This window comes from Aotus nancymaae, unplaced genomic scaffold, assembly GCF_030222135.1.
Source record: "Aotus nancymaae isolate 86718 unplaced genomic scaffold, 86718_ANA_hifiasm-v0.15.2.pri h1tg000058l, whole genome shotgun sequence".
Taxonomy (NCBI): domain Eukaryota; kingdom Metazoa; phylum Chordata; class Mammalia; order Primates; family Aotidae; genus Aotus; species Aotus nancymaae.
The window spans coordinates 28,693,756-28,711,950 of NW_026988472.1; the positions used below are offsets into that span (position 1 = coordinate 28,693,756).

The following is an 18,195-nucleotide window of genomic DNA, read 5'->3' on the forward strand; positions in this document are numbered from 1 at the left end:
TCGCTGTCCCCAGCTCTCTTAACACAGCATCTAGGACAAAGTGGGCACTTATAAATACTGATGATATTAAACTGAGCGCTTATGATAGCATATTTAGACCAGTGCTTTTCAAATGTCAAGGTGCATGTGAATCCCTGGGGGCATCGTTAAAATGCAGATTCCGACTTAGAAGGTCTGGCTGGAGCCTGAGATTGGGCAATTCCACCGAGTGCCCATATGATGCTAATCTATGTTCTATATTTTTCAAGGTCTCAGAAAATGAGACCTCCCTATCCATATCCAAAATATAAGTCACACAAACTATGATCATTTAATGAAAGTTTACAAGGAGCATAGAAGTAGATGTTTCCTCTTTTAGGCACCCCTGCCCTCCCAATAAAGGGAACAAATTAGATGCGAGGGTTCAATGGAAAGTGTTGCAACAGCGTCCAGGCGCTCACTCTCCCCCGGTCTTCCGGAGACAGGGAAAGGGGTAATGAGAGGAAGGAGGCAAGTGTCCAGGAGCTCCCACGCTGCTGTTCCTTTTCCATTTCCAGCTTTTAAGGAGTACCCGCCCCTTCGAACCACCGAGGTCACGGGCGAACACACCGGAGAGCAGCGCCGCGCCCCCCTGCCCGCCTCCGCGCCCTTGCCCAGACCGAGGCGGCCGACGCGCCTGCGTGCGCGCTAGGTATAAATAGGTCCCAGGCGGCAGCCACTGGGCAGAACGGGGCTGCGGCGCCGCGGGCCATGGCAGGCGAGGACCACCAGTGGCAGGGCAGCATCCTCTACAACATGCTTATGAGCGCGAAGCAAAGGCACGCGGCTCCTGAAGCTCCCGAGGCACAGCTGGGGGATCAGTGCTGGGGCTGTTCCTGCGGCGATGAGCCCGGGGTGGGCAGAGAAGGGCTGCTGGGCGGGCGGAACGTGGCGCTCCTGTACCGCTGCTGCTTTTGCGGTAAAGACCACCCACGGCAGGGCAGCATCCTCTACAGCATGCTCACGAGCGCAAAGCAAACGTCCGCGGCACCGAAGGCGCCCGAAGCTAGGCTGGGTCCGTGCTGGGGCTGTTCGTGCGGCTCTGATCCCGGGGTCGGCAGAGAGGGGCTCCCGGGTGGACGGCCCGTGGCGCTCCTGTACCGCTGCTGCTTTTGTGGTGAAGACCACCCGCGGCAGGGCAGCATCCTCTACAGCTTGCTCACGAGCGCAAAGCAAACGCACGTGGCTCCGGCAGCGCCCGAGGCACGGCCAGGAGGCGCGTGGTGGGACCGCTCCTACTTTGCGCAGAGGCCAGGGGTTAGAGAGGGGCTATCAGGCAGGCAGGCCATGGCGCTTCTGTACCGCTGCTGCGTTTGCGGTGAAGACCACCCGCAGCAGGGTAGCTCCCTCTACAGCATGCCCACGAGCACAAATCAAATGCACGCGGCTCTGGGGGAGCGGCCGAGGGCCCCCTGGTGGGACATCTCCTGTGGTGCGCTGCGACCCGTGGTGCTCAAGAGTCCACAGGTGGTCTGCGAGGCAGCCTCAGCGGGCCTGTTGAAGACGCTGCGCTTCGTCAAGTACTTGCCCTGCTTCCAAGTGCTGCCCCTGGACCAGCAGCTAGTGCTGGTGCGTAACTGCTGGGCGCCCCTGCTCATGCTGGAGCTGGCCCAGGACCACTTGCAGTTCGAGACTGTGGAAACCTCGGAGCCCAGCATGCTGCAGAAGATCCTCACCACCAGGCGGCGGGAGACGAGGGGCGACGACCCACTGCCCGTTTCCACGCTGCAGCCCCGTTTGGCACCGCCGGCCGAGGACAGGCAGGTGCCTTCCGCTGCCCAGGTCCAAGCCATCAAGTGCTTTCTTACCAAGTGTTGGAGTCTGGAAATCAGTACCAAGGAGTACGCCTACCTCAAGGGGACCGTGCTCTTTAACCCGGGTAAGGGTACTGGCCTTGGGCGCCAGCTTTTCCCACCTCACGAAAGCATCGGGCAGTGCCTATCTAGGGGTGCAGGCAAGAAGGAGATTTCAGTGTTCAGGAGAGTGTCGGGGCAAAGGTGAAGAAATCATGACTAATTCAGCAGAGTTGGGGTGGGAGACTCCAGGAACCACTTCTTTTGGGTGGGCTGCGGTCAGAAACTCAGCGGAGAGGAGGGAAGTTGCTTAGGTTTGTACTTAGCTCTCGATACATTTCTTAAAATAGAAAGGTTTGTGTCTTCATGGGAAATGGTAATTCTTTCTTCTCTAGTTTTCTTTTAAGTCTAGAGCATATCTTTTTTTAAAAAAAAAAAATAATAAAGCTTTTGCTCACTGAAGATTCTGCAACATCTATTTCTGAAACCCCATTCTGAAATTTACTAGAACCTTTTATGGGGGGAGGAAATCTATTAAGGCGAGCAAAAAAGGAAACATTTGTTAAAAGGTCCCATAGAGACACCATTCTCTAAGGACACTGTCAGGCAGGACACTGAATGTAGTGTTTCAAGGGCCTGCCTCTGAATGCTTATTTGTATGGTCCTAAGCATCTGGACTATCCCTTCCTCCAAATTTCTGTGAATAATATCAGGTTGGTAAAGGGATAGGAAAAAAAAAGACACATTAGGGACTGAGAGCAGGAGCACTGTATTTTAGAATTCAAAGAGACCTTAGAGACCTCCTAATCAATCCCCTTTGCTCTGTAGCCTTCCGCCACACCATTTTACTGAGTAGGTAGTTGGGTCCCAAGGTTCCAAGTGACCTTACTCCAAAGTAAATGGCTGGCGTGTTGTGGAACCTGAGGGTCCTATCTTCTGGGCCCAATGGGATGTTGGCTGCACCAAGCTTTCAGGCTGTCTGTTGGGTGCTAGAAACGCTGTCCCACAGAGTGCAACCAAAATCATTGCAGGAACATCTCCCTGGATAGCCAGGCACCTTGTCTTGGGTGTTTCTCACTACTAGAATCATCTTCAACCAACATCCTTTCAAATGATTGAAGTGGGAACAAAATTTTCCAGGCAACTTGAGTTGGGATAGTTTTTATAATGCTCTCTCTGTATCTTTTTTCCCTGATGCTGGAGTCTGTGATTATATTCCTGCCCCCTGCCTAGCATTTTTGAAAGTGTATAGATAAGTATTTGGTGGGATAATAATTCATTCAAACTTCACGTTTCATGACATAGAGACCTCAGCTCACCCCAGTGACTATTACAGGTTATCTTTTTGCTTATACCATTGTTTTCCAAACTTGCCTGTGCATAAGAAGTACTTGTGTGTGTGGCTGGGGGTGGGAGGGAATAGATGAAAGTCTTTCCAGGCTCCTGCCTTATAAATTCTGATTCAGTAGCTCTGGCCCAGGGTCTGCAAATCTGCATTCATAGTAAGTGTCCCAGATGATTCTTAAGATAATTTAGAAAACAGTCTCCATACTCCTTCAGCCATTTTTAATCATCAACTACGTTCCTTGTCCTGTTGGGTTATAAAGGTGAGAGGGGTTCAGCTTCCAGAAATTTACACTCCAATGGTTTCAGTATCAATACTTTCCCTCTTTTCTTTGACCCTGTTTTATGTACGTCACACACACACACACACACACACACACACACACTTACTTCTTCCTTATTCTTGGTCGACTTTTCCTAATCCTCTCTCAATATGAGTTTAACCAGCTAAGTTGGGGGTGTTTAAAACACAAATGTACCTATATTTGGGAGAAAGGTAATGCCTAGTAAGAGTGTGGCCTCTCTTTGCTGTTTATCCTCTGTATATCCCATATGTAAGCTTAAACCTATATGGGTTCAAACTTGAGATAGAAAACTGTGGAGTCCATTTGAGTTTTCTCTTCCCTGAACTTATTTTGAAGGCCAGTTTGTGTGTGGGTGAGGGGACCACTTGGGTAGGGGGAAGGTAGAGGGGGATATTGTGAACACAGAGAAAAGTAATATGGCATTCACAAGATGAAGTTTTCACAAGCCATGAATCTAGACCAAGAGAAACTTCAGATTTCTGGTAGAGTTTCATGCAAGCTTCTTCCTACTTTCATCAATGGAACCCAAACACAACAAAATTGGGTCTTAAGCCTGAATCTTGAGCTGCAGGTAGAAAGGGATGATGATGTGTGAACTAGGGTACTCAAAATTGAAATATGGATTATAATTGTTGCTTTATTTTTGTTCTTATTTTATTTATGAGGTTTGATATTTGCCTATAATAGGAGTGCCTCTTGCCTATTGCCATTATTATTATTTTAAAGAACACTGGTTCTGCTGCTCTGGGATGATTAGCATGGTGCTTTTCAAATACTTTTCTGTTGAATTTTTTAGGAAAAGGTAAGGAAAGTGATTGCAATCATCGTTAACATCATTTAAACCAAGTGGTCAACTGCTAATTACTTGAATACAAGTTAAAGAACTTTGCAATGATATTATTATCATGGAAAGTCACAGGACTTTCCAAAGCAGCCTCCTCTTATTATTTTTCTTATAAAAACTTACATGCGCTTAAACTTTCCTGCATTGTATTTCATTTACTTTTACTTAGGTATTGCACTGTACTCTAAAAGATCATGCGTTTTCTATTACAAAAGTTATTTTTGAATCACGGTGCAATTCATGATGTTTTCGTGTTTATTTTTAACCTTTTAATGACTGTAACAATGTTCAAAAACTTCTTACTTTGATATTTTTGAAAAGAATCTTTTGGAACACTCATTAGAATCACTCTTTTATTTTTTTTTCAAAGCCTTCCCAGTACAGAAATCATGGTACAGTGAGCTAAGTGGCCAGTGTTAGCTTTCAAATTATGCAGGTCTCTAGACTAATATTGGCCTGCAGGCAAACAGATAAAATGAAACTGGGTGTCAAAGTTTGTGGCTGTGAAGCTTACCACCATTGGCTGAACAATCAGTATAATGGTGGGAGGTTAAAGGAAGAACAACAGTAAAAACATTTGTCATCTGGCAGCACTTCTTGTTTATCATGGCTTGTTTCTCATAGGTAAAGTGCTTACCTCTTGAAATATGAACTGCTTCATATTTGCATAGAAAGTGAACTGGAGTGATGATTCATTAAACTATATTCTACTGTCATATTAAATTGTGTGCATTTGTTGGCTCATGGCCAGTGTATTTGCAAATGTGTCCATACAAACATAGTGAATATTAAGTAAGAATGATCACATGTTTCATTTTGGACACGCTGCTTCTGAAAACTTAGACTGGTTTGGCATTTTACCCTTTTAACCAGGAAGCTTGAGGTCTTGTTTAATTGGGAAGAGACAGAACTGGGTATTTTTAAAAAGCTAGCAAAGAAGTCTGTGGTGAGCTGTTTTATAACAAAGAGATTTTTCTCCCTCCAGACTTGCCAGGCCTGCAGTGTGTGAAGTACATTCAGGGACTCCAGTGGGGAACTCAGCAGATACTCAGTGAACACGTCAGGATGACGCACAGAGGGCAGCATGACAGATTCATCGAACTGAATAGTGCCCTTTTCCTGCTGAGATTCATCAATGCCAATGTCATTACTGAATTGTTCTTCAGGCCCATCATTGGCACAGTGAGCATGGATGATATGATGCTGGAAATGCTCTGTACAAAGTTATAAAGGCACGTGGGCCACAGAAGTGCAGTTCACCATGAGGGAAGAATAAAGGGCAAGAGAGTGTAAAATATTGTAAAATAAACTTTCCTATTATTTTTACATGGAGAGTATTTTGTATTCAATTAAAGAAATACTTTTATTCCAGACAGTTACAAATGTCTCTGTTCCATAGTTAAAGAAGACGTTTGCCAACAGGTAACATATCTCTGTATATCTTTTTTAAAAATAGCAGGGTACTACACTAATAAGCTATTTTCACAAGTTTAGCAATTTAATGGAACCTGCTCAAATCAAATTTGTACATACTGTTGTAATAAATTTTAAGGTCCTCCATTAACTTGATTGAAAAAAGTTTTAGCAGGGTTTAAGTAAGGCTTCAAAAGCTGTTAAAATCTCACCAACATAAGCAAAAGGTATCTTTGGAAGTAACGTCATGACATTGAATGTAATTACGTGCCAGTATCAGTGGGAGATCACTTTGCTCTATCTTATTTCCACTTCCATGAGCTGTACGGAAGACTGATGGAAGTGGAAATGAAGATAGAGCAACTTCCAGAAGATACTTCACTTCCAGGAGCCTTTATAATTACAGATTAACTCTCGACTCCAGTTTGCATCCAACTGGAGTCAAGAGGTAATCTCTAATTATAAAGGCACCTGGAAGTGAAATAGGAGATTTTCTGTTTTATTGGGGGGTCATTTTTGTACACAGTTATGGAATTAAAATTCCACAATAAACATATATTCTATAAGGAGGGGTTATAGTTCCAGAAAGCTCAACATCATTATAAAACCACTAATTATACTTCATCTTTTAGATACATTATGTTTGTAACTGGTGTATTGAACAAGCATAGCATGAAATCATAAAGCAACTTTATTGTTAGCTCCTGCTGCCCCTTTAATTATACTCCATAGAACTAGTTTTTCTTTGTCTCCAGATAAAATCTAGGCTACTACATGTCTATTTGTTCATGGGCAATAAATTGCCTGTTATTAATGAGTATATCTAGTCTAGGGTAATAACCCATTGCAGGAAGTCTTAAACTTCCTTTTGTGCAGACCCCATTGGCGGTTTGCTGAATCCTATGATCATTGCCTCAAAATCAGGATCTCAGAGTAATGCAGTAGGGCCAAAGCAAGTGTCATGATAGTCACAGCACACACACACACATAATCCCTGAGGGCTCACGTGGTCCTCTACAAACAAAGAGCTAAAAATGTTAGGGCACTCCGACAGGATATGCATTAGTCAGGCAGCCCCCAGTGTGGCTTCCCATCCTGGTGCGTCCTGCCCAGGACTAGTGAAAGTAATTCACTTCAGTCTAGTGAAAGTAATTCACTTCAGTCTCTGGTTTTAGAGGGGCTGCCTGGGGCTGTCAGTCTCAAATAGTTCTGTCAGTGATGCTACTTCATCTGCCTGGCGAGTGTAGATGGCATCTGGGCATGTTCTGCGGGGACATGCAGTGGGAGCTGGCCCACTGCTGCCAGCTCATAGTCATGCTGTCATGTGGCATCTAGGCTCAGTCCTTGGTTTGAGTCCAAAGTGCCTGCAGCACTTGCAAAAGCAGCACAAGAGTTTTCTTCGAAAATAGGGAAAGCTTCCAGCAGCAGTTCCAAAAAGCAAAAATCATTAATGCCCTACTTCCTCCCCTGAGCCTTCCCAGGTGTCAGGGTTGTTTTTCTTGACTGCTACAAAATCAATGTGCCCCATTCAATAGTCCTAACATTAAAATTTTTCCTAATCACTTCTTTTTTTTTCACCCAGACCTTCTGGAAGGATTGTGTGTAAGAGGGACAAAACCATTTTCACAGAATAACGTTTTAATATAACTTAACCAGAAGACACATCATGTTCAGGAAGTGGTCAGGGCAAAATCCTGATTTTCAGTATTGTTTCAAAATGGGCTTATGTATCCCCCATGCCTTTTTTCCTGATCATTTATTTGGTGAACATCTAGCAAAAATAAATCCCTTTCTGAGGACAGCTGCGTTAGATGATCAAACTGCCTTACTAAGGTGTGTACAACAGGAGAAAGGCAAGGGAAGTCAAGTCAGGCTATCAGTCCATTGTTGCAAACTGGAACTAACCTGGAAAGTGGAACACAAGTCAACAGCCATGGGACAACCCTAAGAGTCTGATGATCTATCAGGGATAGGCAGAGGGGTCACATACCCTGTGGTGTGCCCTTCCCTAAATTGCAGCTTTCGGCTGGAATCACAAGTTAGGGATGCAATCAGGCTCTTGTGTCGGAAATATCAAGTTGATCATCAGCTCCATTTTTAATGGTCCCATCTGAGAACAAGCCTTTTTCTCTAGGGCACCTGCAGGTGACCCAGATGGTCAGCCAGCATCCATGCTGTTTTATAGCTGTGACACTACAGGGATGTCTTGAATTTGTGGCAGTTCCAGAGACTGAATTGTTCATTGAGCCTGTGCCCACTTTCAGTTCAGCATAGCTCAGTGCTGAAATTGAAGTAGACTATAACCAGCAGTATCAAGTTTCAGTCTAGAGTCAGGTCTAGGGAATTAGGATCTGTGAATTCAGTATTGCAAAAAAGCTAGAGGCTTTTCTTCAGCGGCTGCAGCAAAGCTAAGACACTGTAGGCCAGATACCTATGTTTCAAGTCCAAGTAATAGTCTAGGTTGTTCCTAAGGACTTTTTTACCCTGTTAGGTCAGGTTGTCCAAATTGACCCATGTGAAAATATGCATGTCAGGCTAGAAAATCAGCCTCTAAGGGTCAGAAATCTGATTTCACAAGATCTTATTGGCAAAAACAGACAAAACTCCACAACTCCCCACCCTCCAAAACCTGCTTTGAAAACCCCCAATGTGTGTCTTCATTTGGAGGTTGGCTCCCTTTTCCAGAGGCTCCAATAGGCAAAATTATGGCCAAAAAAAGCAAAAACAAAACCATCCATTATTGAGCCTTGTTTCCAATACTAAGAGTATAAATTTCAATCCGCCCACCTCTGGCAAAAAATCAAGGGACCTGTGTTTCACTAACACCTTTATTTCTTTGCAGCTTTTCCTGATTGAGATGACCCTTCAAGCATTTATGAAATTATAAGCACATAACATTTTACATCAATTTTCACCATACGTACACATGCAATAGCCACGAATGCAAAGCTGTGAATTAAAATTCCTTTCTTTTTTTCTCATTACAAGTTTACTAAAATCCCTAGCAGTAAATTTGCCATTTACAGGGTTCTCATCACAGCTGCCAGGAGAACCCAGCTGGGATGCAGGGGGAGGGGAGGAGAGCAGCAGCAAGCAGCTAGGTTGAGGGAATAGCTATGTTGGGTTTCCCTCCCCTCCCTCCCTTATTTCCTTCCTTCCTTCTTTCTGCTCTCTCTTTCTCTCTTTCTTTCTCTCTCTCTTTCTCTCTCTTTCCTTCTTTCTTTCCTTCTTTTTTCTTTCTTTCTTTCTTCTTTCTTTCTTTCTTTCTTTCTTTCTTTCTCCTCTGCCTTATCTAAATCCTTGCTTTAGCCCTGGGAACAGACTTAATTCTTTTTCTCTATCTACTTGGAGGAGAGAGAAACTACAACAAACCCACAGCCATTATCATACTGAATGGGCAAAAACTGGAAGCATTCCCTTTGAAATCTGGCACTAGACAAGGATGCCCTCTCTCACCACTCCTATTCAATTTAGTATTGGAAGTTATGGTCAGAGCAATCAGGCAAGAAAAAGAAACAAAGGGTATTCAATTAGGAAAAGAGGAAGTCAAATTGTCTCTATTTGCAGATGACATGATTGTATATTAAAAGACCCCATCGTCTCAGCCTAAAATCTCCTTAAGCTGATAAGCAACTGCACAGGTACTGCCAATACTACTGTGTTGTGTTACCTGCATTCATAATTAAAAGAGAAGCTACATTTCAGTTAGAAGCCTATGAAAATAAATGCATAACTAATTTTTTACCCATTCAAGTTCATCAAACCCTTGATTTCTATATACACTGGCTTCTCAAAGGCAGGGGTTAATTGATTATTGACTCACTTTCTCTGAAAGTTAATAGCTAAATTTTTCCCAATCTGAGACATTCTCACTTTAACTGCCTGCAGTGGAACAGAGGGGGCTTCTAATCTCCCCTCGCTTTGCACTTCTAGTCCTAATTTCATATCTTGTTACTTACATTTGCAGATACCTACAGGGTTGGAAGCCATCAAGGAGAAAGAGGCAAGGGGAGCAGAAGAGTTCTTAGCTCACTGATGCTCATCTTATAGTTTTCTCTGGTCTGGCCATGACAAACATTTAAAGTTGTCTCTTCTTTTGGATGCTTTCATGGATTATTTGGAAATCTCCCTCTACACTCCTTCACCCTAGATCTCTTGGGATCTCTTCAGAAACTCCTTCTACACCACTAGTTTTACATCTCCTTCCTCAGTCCCCAGACATCTGCCTCTCTGCCTCTTTCTCTCTCTCTCTCTCTTCCTACCCTCCTCCTCCCCCTCCCTCCCCCTCCTCCTCCTTCTCCTCCTCCTCTGTCGTCTTCTTCCTCTTCTCTTTCTTCTTCCTCTTCTTCATCGTCTCCTCTTCCTCCTCCTTCTTCTTCCTCTTCTTCTTTTCTTTCTTCTTCCTCTTCTTCATCATCTCCTCCTCCTCCTCCTCCTTCTTCTTCTTCTTCCTCTTTTTTATTATACTGTAAATTCTGGGATACATGTGCAGAATGTGCAGGTTTGTTATATAGGTATACATGTGCCATGGTGGATTGCTGCACCCATCAACCTGTCGTCTACATTAGGTATTTATCCTAATGGTATCCCTCGACTAGTCCCCACCCTGACAGGCCCCGGTGTGTGATGCTCCCCTCCCTGTGTCCATGTGTTCTCATTCAACACTCACTTATAAGTGAGAACATGTGGTGTTCGGTTTTCTTTTCTTATGTTAGTTTGCTGATAACGATGGTTCCCAGCTTCGTCTATGTCCCTGCAAAGGACATAAACTCATTCTCTTTTATGGCTGCGTAGTATTCCATGGTATATATGTGACACATTTTCTTTGTCCAGTCTATAATTGATGGCCATTTGGGTTGGTTCCAAGTCTTTGCTATTGTGAACAGTGCTGCAGTAAACATACATGTGCATGTGTCTTTATAGTAGAATGATTTATAATCTTTGGTTATATACCCAGTAATGAGATTTCTGGGTCAAATGGTATTTCTGGTTCTAGTTCCTTGAGGAATCAGCACACTGTCTTTCACAATGATTGAACTAATTTACACTCCCACCAACAGTGTTAAAGCATTCCTATTTCTCCACATCCTCTCCAGCATCTGCTGTTTCCTGACATTTTAATGATTGCCGTTCTAACTGGTTTCAGATGGTATCTCATTGTGATTTTGATTTGCATTTCTCTAATGACCAGTGATGATGAGCATTTTTTCATATATTTGTCTCTCTCTCTTCTTTCTACTGAGTCTTTTTTGCTTTTCTAGACAAGCCTTTTGGATAAGATGTAAGATAAACCTGTGACAACATGGATATGTGCACTCTTTCTGTCTTTTCCACCTTCCTGAAAATAAGTGGTTGTTTTTGCTTTGCCAAGCATTGAGAGTGTAGGCTGCTCAACCCACCACATATTCTGTGTTCTCTCATTCTGTGTTCTGCCTAGCCTGTTTATTGCCCTTTAGATTTCCAGGTGAGCATTGGACACTAATTCATTATGTTCCCCAAACTGCAGAGAACACACATTAACTTTTTAAAGTCCTTCTGTGGAGTTCAGTTGAAAGGGAAAATACTTCCACCCCTCCACCTTGTGTGCTCTTAGCACACAAATAACATTCTCAAGCATTCCTCTCCCTTTTCAGCTTCAAATCATTTTATTCAGTTGATGAGGGATTAAGAATCATGTAAACTTTAAGGTGGTTTTTTCCAGTTCTGTGAAGAAGGTCTTTGGTAGCTTGATGGGGATAGCGTTGAATCTGTAAATTACTTTGGGCAGTATGGCCATTTTCACGATATTGATTCTTCCTAACCATGAACATGGAATGTTTCTCCATCTGTTTGTGTCCTCTCTTATTTCGTTGAGCAGTGGTTTGTAGTTCTCCTTGAAGAGGTCCTTTACGTTCCTTGTTAGTTGTATTCCTAGGTATTTTATTCTCTTTGTAGTAATTGTGAATGGCAGTTCGTTCTTGATTTAGCTCTCTTTAAGTCTGTTATTGGTGTATAGGAATGCTTGTGATTTTTGCACATTGATTTTGTATCCTGAGACTTTGCTGAAGTTGCTTATCAGTTTCAGGAGATTTTGGACTGAGACGATGGGGTCTTCTAGATATACAATCATGTTGTCTGCAAATAGAGACAATCTGACTTCCTCCTTTCCTATTTGAATACCCTTTATTTCTTTTTCTTACCTGATTGCTCTGGCTAGAACTTCCAGTACTATATTGAATAGGAGTGGTGAGAGAGGGCATCCTTGTCTAGTGCCAGATTTCAAAAGGAATGCTTCCAGTTTTTGCCCATTCAGTATGATATTGGCTTTTATTATTTTGAGATACGTTCTGTCGATACCTAGTTTATTGAGGGTTTTTAGCATAAAGGGCTGTTGAATTTATGGTTCTTGCATCATGATTTCAAACCTCTATTGGCATCTTGTTTTCTTTGTGGCTTTAGAAGAAACTTGCAACAGACTTTTATTTTTAACATACAGTTACTAATGTGTATTCATTAATGTCCTTTTCCTAAATGGTTGAACCTGCTATTGTTATGTAAGTCCAATGAGGATCTTTTATTGGCATACATGATGGTGACAATCTTTGCCTCAATTGTATTCAATTTAACCCTCCCCCTCTTCTCTTTCATTTTTCTGTATACTTTTCTCTTATAAATAATAAGAGAAAAATACAAGAAACTGTAACTATTTTACCAACAGTGCTATGGGCAAATTAGGATGGTGAAACTTTGAAAATACAACTATTGGCTGGCAGGCGGCACTGTCATGAGAAATCTCCAAATGTTTTCTCATCAGGTGATAGATGAAAGTCCATATTCAGCACAGGGAAGGCAGTCCTGGGATTCCAGTAACATACTTTTTTTTTTTTTTTTTTGAGATGGAATCTCACTCTGCCACCCAGGCTAGAGTACAGTGGTGCAATCTCGGCTCACCGCAACCTCCACCTCCAGGGTTCAAGCAATTCTCCTACCTCAGTCTCTCGAGTAGCTAGGACCACAGGCGTGTGCCACCACGCCCAGCTAATTTGTTTTTTATTTTTAGTAGAGACGGGGTTTCACTGTGTTAGCCAGGATGGTCTCGATCTCCTGACCTCATGATCCACCCACCTCGGCCGCCCAAAATGCTAGGATTACAGGTGTGACCCACTGGGCCCGGTCCCAGTAGTATACTTCCTAAAGGTCCTGATACTATCTGTAAAGGTTAGTTTGATTTATAACATTCTTTTAAATTGTTAGTACCAACAGAAAAGTTCATACATTTGTCAGAATTACTAAATTAGATATTCTTTCTTCTTTCCTTTCAAATACTGCTGGTCACCAAGAAGAGGTCAACTGAAGAAATGGGAGTTTGTCTCTGCTGAGAGGGGAGAGAACTTTTGGATTATCCTCCTCAGGGAATTTTGATCTGGACATATGAGGTTGGTGGAATGATGGAGGTGGGGTTGCAAGTAAGAGGGCCCGATAATAGGTAGAAGAAGGTCTTCAGAGAGAAGCCACAAAAACTTAAACCCTTAATTAGAAATTCTGTCTGAGTTGGGTGTGATAGCTCAGGCCTGTAATCCCAGCACTTTGGGAGGCCAAGGAGCATGGATCACCTGAGGTCAGGAGTCCGAGACCAGCCTGACCAACATGGTGAAACATCATCTCTACTAAAAATACACAAATTAGCTGGGCATGGTGGTAGGTGCCTGTAATCCCAGCTACTAGGGAGGCTGAGGCAGGAGAATCACTTGAACCTGGAAGTTGGAGGTCGCAGTGAGCAGAGATTACACCATTGCACTCCTGTCTGGGTGATAGAGGAAGACTCCATTTAAGAAAGAAAGAAAGAAAGAGAGAGAGAAAGAGAGAAAGAGAGAAAGAGAGAGAAAGAAAGAAAGGGAGAAATAAAGAGGGAAGGAAGGAAGGAAGGCAAGCAGGCAGGCAAGCCATGAATAAACGGCAATATCCAACCATGAACCTGATATGTTAGGTCAGAAAGTCTCCTCATGGAAGCTTATGTTCAATTTTGGAGTAGAAGACTGATATGGTCTGGCTCTGTGTCCCCACCCAAATCTCATCTTGAATTGTAACCAGAATTGTAATCCCCACATGTTGGGAGAGGGATCTCATGGGAGGTGATTGAATCACGGGGATGGTCCCCCATGCTGTTCTTGTGGGTGAGTTCTCATGACATCCAATGGTTTTATAAGGGGCTCTTCCCCATTCTCTCTGCATTTCTCTCTCCTGCTGCCTTGTGAAGAAGGGCATGTTTGCTTCTCCTTCAGCCATGATTGTAAGTTTGCTGAGGCCTCCCCAGCATGCAGAACTGTGAGTCAATTAAACCTCTTTCCTTTATAAATTACCCAGTCTCAGGTATTTCTTTATGTCAATGTGAAAACAGATAATATGAAGACCAAAAGTTCCCACAGAAATATTAAGAATATTTGAAGTGGTTGGAAAAAGATGCAGTGTGGTCTACAGAAAACAAAATATAAATATAAGTAGAACAAAATGGAAGGTAGCAACTAGCAGAAGGTGGGGGATGAAATAAACAGGGAAAAAGAAACAAATTTGTAATACAAAATAAGTGGCCAAGCATGGTGGCTCACACCTTAATCCCAGCACTTTGGGAGGCTGAGGCTGGTGCATCACTTGAGGTTAGGAGTTCAGGACTAGCTTGGCCAACAGGGTGAAACCCCATCTCTACTAATAACACAAAAATTAGCCAGGCGTGGTGGCGTGCACCCATAGTCCCAGCTACTTGGGAGGCTGAGGCAGGAGGTTGCAGTGAGCTGAGATCGCACCACTGCACTCGAGCCTGGGTGACAGAGTGAGACTCTGTCTAAAATAAAATAAAATAAAAGTGTCTGATTTACCTAAAATAGTCTATACTGTAACATTGTTTTGCTCCTAATACATAGATCTAAAAGGCCATGGTGTATTCCAAATTAAAATTTAATGTTTATTGTGCCAAACACCCTTTCGAGTGATTTTCATGGAGTACCTCTTTTAATCTTCACCCTAGCTCTACAAGTTTAATATTGTCTTCCCAGATGAGAAAATCTAGGCTCAGCAATTGGGTATATTTCCCATCAGTAGCATAAGGCATAGCTAGAGTTTGAAAGTAGTCTTGTGTGATAAGAGCCTCTGAGTTCCTCCCATACCACTCTGGGTTCCAATTGAGCTGCAAAAGTTAAATAGGAGTAAGTACATTTGTGACACTTCATAGAATACATCTAATGTACTTCATTTTTAAATCTCGGCACGTAAGACTACTTTTGTTTTTTGACTATGGATAAATGTGGTATTGCCATTGTATAGTTACAAGGATCATATTTTTCAAACCAGAAGTTGGAACGAAGGGTTTTACAGAGAGGGTTTCAGTTTTGTACACATATGAACAATCTTATGAAGATATAAAATGTAAAATACATTTAATTACATATTGAACAAATTACCTTCATTAAAAAGAAAAGTTCAATCACATGAAATAAAGTCCAGTTTGAGAATACCAAACATATGGTTCTATAAAACATAACTTCTATCCTTTATAGCCCAATCTTGTCGTAGTTGCTCTCAGGTCTAGTTTTCACCCTCGCTAATTTAGTCACAATCCTTGTTTAGCTAAGGACTTTGAAGCCATTTCATGCTTCAGTGCAGAAAGGTAATTAATGTTAGAATTTTGACCTTTAAAAACACACGTAGAGGATTTAATAACATTGATGTAATTATAGTTCATTAAGTGGTTATTCCTTTTCTTACCTCCACAAAGTAATTGTAATAGAGTCTGATGCTACTATTGTCATTGCTGTTTAAATCATAAACAAGGGAATTGCCAATGTGGAAATGTATCCTAATTCAAATTAGGCATAACATGTAGAATATTAAAATACAAGAAACCTTGCTTCCTTTACTTCTTTTGTTTCTGACACAAAATAAAAATGATTACTTTCAATTAAATACCTACCCACACATATATCTGGTTAAATACTATGAATTATTTATTTGGAAGACTCCCATGAGACATTTAAGCAGTGGATAAATGATAAATCCTCTCCAATCTACTGGATGACTAATTTAATCTGTGGCCCCATGGCTAACTTGAGAATTATAGTTTTCACTGGCCATACCAAAAACAAAACAAAACAAAAAAACCGCAAATGCTACACAATGAAATAAAATCCTCTGGTTTGCAGACAGCTTCATTATCCAGTTTTATAATTATGAGCACAGTATTATTGTGTTTTCATGCACCAGGTGTGAACTGGCTCGCCATACAGCCTGCAGACATATATCTATGAATTGGATCACTTTTAGGAAGTCAGGTATGTTCTTTCTGCTTCACCATGATTCGTCCTACTCCTTATTGTCTTAAATCTATACTGTTTTACTCATTTGGGTAATCTTCTGGGCTTTTAGGATCACGCAAGTTTATTAGCTTTGATTTACAGGATGAAAGAAAACATATATTGGCCATTACATTAAAAAAAAAAAAAAAACTTGGGCACCTAAGATAGACTAATCAGATATATGAGTGTGCCAATTATTTCTTGACCTTCAGCCCCGTATCTTTTATAATTTGCCTTTCTTTGTGATATCAGAGGCACACTCTGTAAACATTTCTGCTTTGCCAGTTGGCATAATACTTCAACTAAAGAAAGAGCTTGAGGGAAACTGCAAGGCAATAGCAACAGGAAGGCACTTTCCCTTCAGGTTTTTTTCCTCTTTTCTTATAAAGCAGCACTTGAGGCTACTAGCCCTCATGAATCAGCTCTAGCCAGCCATACTCTTACATCATATTCTCCCTACTTACTGGTCCACCAGCTATGATCTATGCCCTCTGGCAAATGTCTTTGCTCCTGGAGGCTGCCTGCTCCTGCTCTCTTTAAAGAGATCTAAACCTCAATCTTGAGGGGATCCTCTAATAAGTTATTGTTCTTATACTGTCAACTCTCTTAAGCCTAGATATTATAGCTGTTTGTTTTACAACCTGCTATCTCTGGACCCCTTAGAGGTTTTTTTTTCACCTTTTAGTACTTAAGTATGTTTATTGGTGATTAATTCTTTATGTTCATCTTCTCTATTCAAATTACTAGTGTTATTTCTGTGTTCTAGCTAAATCCTTACTGATACAGTGAGCAATTATAGGGAAGTTTATTCTAGATAAGATGTACCAAAATTTCTTATGAACAAAGCTAAAAACGTTGTATTAGCCCATTTTTAATACTGCTGATAAAGACATACCCGAGGTGGGGGCAATTTACAAAATAAAAATGTTTAATTGGACTTACATTTCCACGTGGCTGGGGAAGCCACACAATCATGATGGATGGGAAGGAGGAGCAAGTCACATCTTACATAGATGGCAGAAAGCAAAGAGAGAGTGAGGAAGATGGAAAAGCAGAAACCCCTGATAAAACCATCAGATCTCATGAGATGTATTCACTACAATGAGAACAATATAGGGGAACCACACCCATGATTCAATTATCTTCCCCCAGGTCCCTCCCACAACAAGTGAGAAATATAGGAGTAAAATTTAAGATGAAATTTGGTTGGGGACACAGAGCCAAACCATATCAGAAGTGTTCTAGGAAACAGAAATTGAAGCAGGATCTATAATATGCCAGGTTGCACTTCTATGTACATAAATTAAGTTCTATTTTGTAAAATCTTATTCAACATCAGTAAACTTCAATGAATACTAAAAGCAATGGCTGAATTTCTTACTAGGAAGAAGCTGAAAACAGGGCTATTAATTTTTAGCTTAAGATATCTAAAATTATATTGAATAATGATTTGAATTAAAATCAGTCATCAGGAATACACACACACAGGTGCATAGAAAATCATGGGGCCTTTTTCTTATTCATCAATTAATTCACATGTCAACAAAAAGCCAGCAAGTTACAATTGGGTAGATTGGATGTCCTTTGTCCTCAAAATATTTTTTCTTTTTGTATATAGATAAGGGTTTGTAGATCAGTAATCATTTTGATTTCAGCATGCAATTACATTCACTTTGCTTGAGTTCCTTCGAGTTACGTACAAAGCTTCCTGTTCCGAAGCCACTGTGTATTTGTTTTTCCGCTCTGGTTTCATTGCATCCTGATGGCAAGTTAAATTATGAAAAATGTTAGCCTTTAATTCCATCAAGATGTTGATGTCAGAGAAAGATAAAGTTACAAATTAGATGGTACTAGGAACTTGAGTCATGCTGTACCGGAAGGACCCCTATAAACTTATTTTTTTCTTTTTTGATTTGATGGAAATTAAAGATGCAAGTAGGGCAGCCTGGTAAACTCATCTGCTGATAGTATGCATGAAGGCATAAACTAGAAAATTTAATAGGACCAAAAATAGAAACAAATTTTAACAAGTGATAAAACTGCATTCTATATTGTTAGTGATTTATACCAGGTATTAACCCCCTGAACATTGTAGGGATTGTGCAAGTTCAGGATAGGGCTTTGAGGTCAGCAAGTAATTAATGTAAGTAACT

General features: G+C 41.6%; 1 protein-coding gene across 1 annotated transcript; it reads left to right on the top strand.

The window, feature by feature from the left end:
- Window positions 1-703: 703 nt before the first annotated feature.
- NR0B1 (nuclear receptor subfamily 0 group B member 1) lies at window positions 704-5,886 on the top strand. Its single transcript, XM_012448920.2, has 2 exons — window positions 704-1,897; window positions 5,290-5,886. The coding sequence occupies exons 1-2, from the start codon at window positions 730-732 to the stop codon at window positions 5,532-5,534; spliced, it is 1,413 nt and encodes a 470-aa protein (XP_012304343.2). The 5' UTR covers window positions 704-729; the 3' UTR covers window positions 5,535-5,886.
- Window positions 5,887-18,195: the final 12,309 nt, after the last annotated feature.